The sequence below is a fragment of the Echiichthys vipera genome, assembly GCF_963691815.1.
Source record: "Echiichthys vipera genome assembly, chromosome: 4".
NCBI classification, from domain to species: Eukaryota; Metazoa; Chordata; class Actinopteri; order Perciformes; family Trachinidae; genus Echiichthys; species Echiichthys vipera.
Genome location: NC_139829.1, coordinates 22,752,967 through 22,759,770, shown reverse-complemented (window position 1 = coordinate 22,759,770; position 6,804 = coordinate 22,752,967). Strand labels below are relative to the sequence as shown.

The 6,804-nt window shown below is 42.2% G+C and overlaps 1 protein-coding gene across 1 annotated transcript in view; it reads left to right on the top strand.

Moving 5' to 3' along the window:
• The first annotated feature begins 1,185 nt into the window (after positions 1–1,185).
• Positions 1,186–6,804, top strand: part of LOC310946516 (uncharacterized protein) — a 28,976-nt gene continuing 23,357 nt past the window's right edge. Inside the window, exon 1 of the mRNA XM_083912998.1 lies at positions 1,186–1,496. Within this exon, the coding sequence (XP_083769124.1) occupies positions 1,405–1,496 (92 nt within the window). The 5' untranslated portion in view covers positions 1,186–1,404. The remainder of the gene's footprint in view (positions 1,497–6,804) is intronic.

Sequence of the window (6,804 nt, the reverse complement as noted above, 5' to 3'; positions counted from 1 at the left end):
CTTCTCTAATACAAATACAGGAAGTGATAAAAAATAATGAATTAATAAAAAATTCCTTGTATTTGCAAGGCAGTTGCTACCCAAATATATACCCACAGAAGAGGACTACAAAGATGGAAATGGAAAGTCTTGGCTTAAAAGGAATTGATTGTGTTGGATGACTGTGGGATTACTAATGAGCCACTGTGTCTGTTAACTGTCTCCATATCACATGGCTTCACATAATAAATGTTAGTAAAAGTGATCTGAAATCATGAGGAAAGATCTACCCTGAGCCTGACACATTAGAAAATAAAAACTTGTGACTTTTATCCTCTACATCTGTCCTGGATTATCTAAGAATGGCTGCTAAGCAAATTAGAGAGCTCAGGAAGGTTCCCATAATCCAAGATCTTAAACCCCAATGCTACTGACCCACAGTCGAACACCAGTGAATGAGCGTGTGTATGTGTGTGTTTGCATGTCTGGCATGGTTTGTCTGGAGTTCACAGCCTGTGCTTGTGTGCATGTGTGAGCCATCAGTGCATGGCAGTGTGTGTGTGTGTGTGTGTGTGTGTGTGTGTGTCACTCTTGGGCAGCTATTGAACAGCCCCCCAACCGTTCTTAAACACTGAAACAGCCTCTTTTTTATGTGCAGCCTTTTTCAGACTCAGTTCCCATGAAATTGGCCCTTCTTTGGCTCGTTTAGAAATAGGTTGCACTGTAAATGGCTTCTCAGGAGTCTGCCAAAGGCTAGTAGGGGCTGAGTCATGGACAAAAAGAGACAAAAAGAGATAAATAGATACAAAGAGAGACCGACAGAGCAAAGGCTGCCGCGCAACCTTGTATCCACATCTGTGATATATATTTTGTTGGATTATTCTATGCTCTTGACCCTCAGCTATCATTCATTTGCTGTCAGTATTATGTAAATAGTGGCGATGTGGTGCTTTGCTTTAACACAGCAAAGGGTGTTTATCACAGTATATGACACTGAGAGACAGTTAAGTTGCCAGAGGACAAGATACCAAGTGAATATCAGGTTAAGGAGGATGCATGTTATGATTTGTACGTGTAGTTGCATTTCTTCCAAGTCACTCAGCAGCTAGTGAAGTCATTATACTCCCCACTCTTCCTACGGGACGGGAGGTGGGGCTTTATAGTGAAATCGTATTCTAACCCGCTGCACAAAGAGCAGTGTGCAGTCGCAGACTCCTCAACGCTGTGAGTGCGCTGCGCCTGCACAGATCGCTCCTTTTTGGAACTTAAGCGCACATTACATGAACCTGCATACCTTCGCTGTTGTTTTCTCGACCGTGAACGACCCTCCGCTGTGGCTGTTTTCCAGCACATACTCCGACCCCGAAAACCGTCGGGACCAGTGAAGAGAGAAGCTGCGGGAGTGGTCTGGAAACTTTTGCCATCATGAACTCGCAGACGGTCAACCTTGATACCTACAGCCTATCGTTGCTCACGGCCAAAGAGGACATCCTCAACCCCCGTTCCTCTACCAACTGGTAAAACTCTTGAATATGCCTGATACTAATCGTCTACACCACAAATGAACATATAATAGTAAATGTCAACTTTACAATGCTCCTTATAATGACAAATTACGAAGACGAGTAAATTCGATAACTTCTATGAAACTTTCATGTTCTCCATCTTGTTTTACTGACTTGAGTCGTAAGAGTTTGCGCATAATCATGTCGGCTGTTGCGTAAGAAGAGGCTTGATTTTAATTAATCCAATGAGGAATACTGAGGTGGTGAGCACAGGGGCAGCACGCAACCTGGACTATAAATTCAGTAGCCTCATGGCAAATGCATGCATACTGGTGTAGTAGCACAGGGATGTATTGACTCTCTCCATCCACTCGGGAGAGCTGGTGTGAGGTGTGGATTGCCGTCCATTACGCACGCCAGGCGGCTGGTGTGGATCAGAGCGCAGCACCTGGCTCCCTCTGGAGCTGTGAGGCTTCTTTCTTTGTGCTTAGGATCATGTTTCTGCTGGCGTGCTGATCTCTGACAGGGGTTGTCTTTCAGGGAGAGGCTCTAATTTGACAGACAGCATAGAATGCATGAGTACTATCCGCATGACTAGTCAATATAATAACGATTAAATTGCTGCACAGTTACTAAGATGTGTACAATGAATAAATGCTATTTGGGAAGAAAATATAAAGACCAAGTATTCAGACTACAGTTCACATGGAAAGTTGAAATAATTCCTTCACTCTGCTCTGGTGTATGTGAGACCACAGACCATCTGACACTTTCTTTTGTCACAGGTTTTGGTTGGCATGTAACTATGGTGACCTATTCATCTTTTTCCAAATATTCTCACGTCTCATCGCCTTTCTCCAATTTCCTCTTCTCATATACTATGTGTGTGGTATTGTCATCTCCAGCTAGAGACATGTTGTCACTGGCCATATTCTACCAGCACAGGGAGAATTAGATATACTATGACCCCGCTCTCTCCACAAATGCACTCATTTTGATGAAGTTATAGTTTGGAGAAGTAGGCCAAGGCCCAAACCCACACACACATGTGCTCATGTGGAAGTTGAGGACTTATTCTGTCCATCTTTGTTTCATCTTCCTCTGCCCTACATCTCTCACTTCCTACAGGGTTTCCCTACCCACATTCATCCTACCTTCTTCCTGGCTTTCCATGACACCATGCAGATTTGAGGAAATAGGATTCAGAACACTATGAGTTAACTTTGAAGAGTTGAAATATGACATCTACATGGATTGGGGGAAATAAGTTCCCCATCCAGGCAGAACATGCTGTTTCCATTCTATCTTGGAAACTCTCTTAAGAGTTTCCATGTTCAGTATCACTACAAGGTTTTGTCCCATGGCAACACCTCCACATTGCTATTTCACCAGTTGTTTCTCATTGGAGAGCATTTCCCTAATCCGTGCCAACCAACCGCCTGTCAAGCAATCACACAAACACACACACAGACACACACACAGACACACACACACACACACACACACACACACACACACACACACACACACACACACACACACACACACACACACACACACACACACACACACACACACACACACACACACACACACACACACACACACACATTTATCCACGACAAACACGTGTTTGGTTGAGCTTACAAGAGAATGAAAAGAGAAATAAAAAAGTGAGAGAACAAAATCCCCTGGCATTTACTGAGCCCAGTTTAGAGAACTAAATAACTCTGCTCTGACTGAATAGAGAGGTGGGAGGGGGACACGATGATGTCATGATTCCCACTGTCAAACCACTGAAACAGACACCCACCTCAGTGTGTGTCGAAGGGATTTTATGTGAGTTTGCATGTGAATATATTTGTATCTGAATGTGGATCCTGCAGAGACTATTAAAGTGAGTCGGGGGCATCAAGAAGTTTGCATGGAGAGGGGCAGGGGGCTTGTTTTGTTGAACGATCCCACCCCCACTGTGTGGCCTTGAAGTTCCTGTGTATATAATCTAATGACCTTGTGTCCTGAATGGGAAACAGACCCTTTATGAGTGAGACTCCGAAGAAAAGAGGAGCAATTTCATTCCTTCATTCAGACCTCTCTGCACAACATATCCAGCCTCAGAGGTCTCTCCTCAGTCTCCCAGACCACTGAGGACTACAAAGTGTTGCGCTCGTGGGCTTGAAACCAGCTCTGTCTTCATGTGTTTTGTGTTAGGCAGGCAGAAAGGAAGAGAAACAGTGATATTGCATGTTCCCAAGGATAATGTATCATGCTCCGAATAGGAAATACTTAATGTCCAGTTTATGAAATAAATAACTGAAATAGGCACTTTAGGTAAGGCCAATGTGACATTGAACAAGTGGAAATTGATGTAAGCAACCACAGTATATGCAGACATCTTTGATAGAAGCCTTTGCTCTTCATTTTGTACAAACATTATGAGCACACGTTGTTGTTCCAGCACAAACAAAATACAATTCCATAAAATACCTCAGTGGGTGCTTTAACATATTATACACATTTACAACTTTTCCCTCTCTTCCTGCCAAGTATCAAATAGAATGCAAGAAGCATGGTTAAGAGGGGGGAGAAATCAGTTTAGAAAGTTCATTGTTCAGCTTTGCAAAGCATTTCAGATGAGAATTCCTATTGAGCTGTGCAGCAGTTGGACCTATTCATCAGACTTGGGTGTGGGCTGTATCCAGACATCTGTGGGCCCTGGTGACTTTGAACACACCTTCATAGACTTGCTGTCCACACTTTGATGCTGTGAGTTGCTTTAAGTGTTTCACTATGCTCTCTTGCAGGGATTATTACAGTCAGCAGGCAGTGACGCATAAAGTAAATAACGGATCTGATTGTTGTAACAGAGTGATTCAGTTTACACAGAATATTCAGAGATCTTGTCTTCATTCATTCTGGGTTGAAAGTTCTAGACTTAAGTCGGATATTTTATTTACATATATGAACGAAATATAATGTGACCACATTTCCAGAAACAAAACAAGCTGTTTAAAGTTGTATATACTGTAATACAATTGTTCCTAGATTGCTACAAGAGACATTTATGAATCTATGAAGTTTAAGGGTGTGGTTTTTACTGGCCCAGATTTGATTTTACCAGGCAAAGACAGTTCCTCATTGATTTGAAAGTGAAATAATTTATTGTGGAGTTAAGAGGAACTTACTGTCGAATGATGTCAAGCCTTCACTTGTGACCATTTTGGCAGGATGGTAGCTGCAAAGTGATCTGTCACAAAATGTGAAACAACTAAAAATAGATGAAAATACTCACAGATATACAAAATGACTATATTGGCCCATTGTCTCATAATCCATACATGGCTAGCAGGAAACGAACAGCCCAGAGGGGCTTTAATTCTTGGCTGGACACTTGAGCACTTAAGTGCTAACTTGGGCTGGTGCTTGGACCATTCAAGGGTTTCTAGTGTGAGATGAAAGTATGTTTTGTATTTGTACGAGATGGAGAACTATATTCCTACCAACACAGTATCTACAGTATTGGCCAGGGAGAACATTGCATGTGATGTTAATGATGTGCTGTGGCCAGACTTAAAATTAAAAAAAAAATGTAATTAAAAATTTTAATTCAAATTTTTTGTACTGTACATTGTATGTAGTGCTTTACACATCGGATTGAATCGTAATGGTCATTGTATTCCTAACCTCTAGAATCTACAGGCAGAGGGACAATAATTTGGTATCAGAAGCATTTTTGTTTCTTTTTGTAGTCCCATGAGTAGTATAGACCAATCAAGTTTGAGTGGGCTCAGATTGCATGCAGATAAAGTCCTGGCTACGGGTCATTTCTTTTTTTTTTTTTTTTACCTCCACCAAACTTTTCTTTGATATTGACATTCTGTTGCAAACTCAAGTAAACACCCTTGCCCAGTTTAATTTAAGAAGCAACACACTATCCTCTCTTCTCCAGGCCTCTGATCTCCTGTGAAGGGACTCTCCCGTTGATAAATGGAGGAGCCCTTATTTCAGCATCAGCCTGAGGTGTTTGCACTGCTGCTACTTGCCAGAATTTCCACAGGCTCATGCATGATTAACCGAGTCCTACAGAGTTCCTGGGTCTAAAGTTACGCGCTACACGGAAGACACCTGTGGTTGTGGGGAGAAGATGGGAGGGAGGAAGGTAAAACGCAGGGCTGCCATTCTGCTCGTGTATAGGTGAACAGTATTTCCTGACTCCAGAGGGAGATTATATGTTCGGTAATTCCGATTGTAAAGATAAACAACCATTATCATCACACTGTTGAACTTCCTTGTACTTAGTTCTGCTTTTTGTTCAGTTCCTTAATTATCCACAAAAACCCACCTGTCAAATAGAGTGAATTGCGAATTTATGCTAGCTGTCGACACATGAGCTGTTGTGTAATTCATATCTAGCATGGTAAAGATGTCATAGCTTTCTCCTATTCTTCTCTTGAGACAAATCCTTCAGATCACCTGACTGTGGAATCCTGCAGATGAAAAAAAAAAGAAGTCTGGTTGGTTTCCTCTGGCTGTTCTGGATAAGGCTTCAGAGGCGGCACACAGTGTTGTTTTCAGGCTGAATCCCAACTGAACATTGATCCTTGATATAAATAGTGGTGTGATGTAAATTAGAGGTCAAAGGGCAGACCAGTGCCCAGTCCACTTCCTATGTCGGACTTTGCAGTACAGGTCTGTGCGACATCTTCATTGATTTCCAAAGAACCACGCATTCTTGCTTATCACTCTATTGTAGATGTGGAAACCCAGCAACAACCCTTTCATGCTGCGGTGTGCATAGATTCTGTAATGTGCAGCAGTGGAGATGGGAACGTTACACGTTTCGCTGTTCTGATTGGTTGTAGGTCTATCCAATTGCATCCAGTCAGCACGTCTGTCCAGCACACAGGATAAGTTGGCTTTAATGTTTTTTTGTCAGACAGGGTTGATTTCAACCCAGGCCACAATCTTTTTTTTTTGCATAAACCTAAGGGATTTCTGGCAGAAAGCCCTGCAGGTTAACTTCTCCGATCTGCCCATCCAGCGCAATGCACCAGGCTCACGAAACTCAGATCAAACTGTCAAAGCAGTGCTGATCAAATAGGAATCAAGATTCAGTTACTGCATTTCAGTTTTGAGAAACAAATTGTATTGTACTGTTTAGCTGTTATTTGAAAAAGTTTGTGACCACCCAGCCATTTCTTCCTGCTGCAAAATGGACCTAGGACCAATTGTGTCTAGAGGCATACACTAATTGATAAGGCCCCTTGGAAATATAAAATGAACTGAGAGGATATAGACTAACACACAATGGCAAATTAGT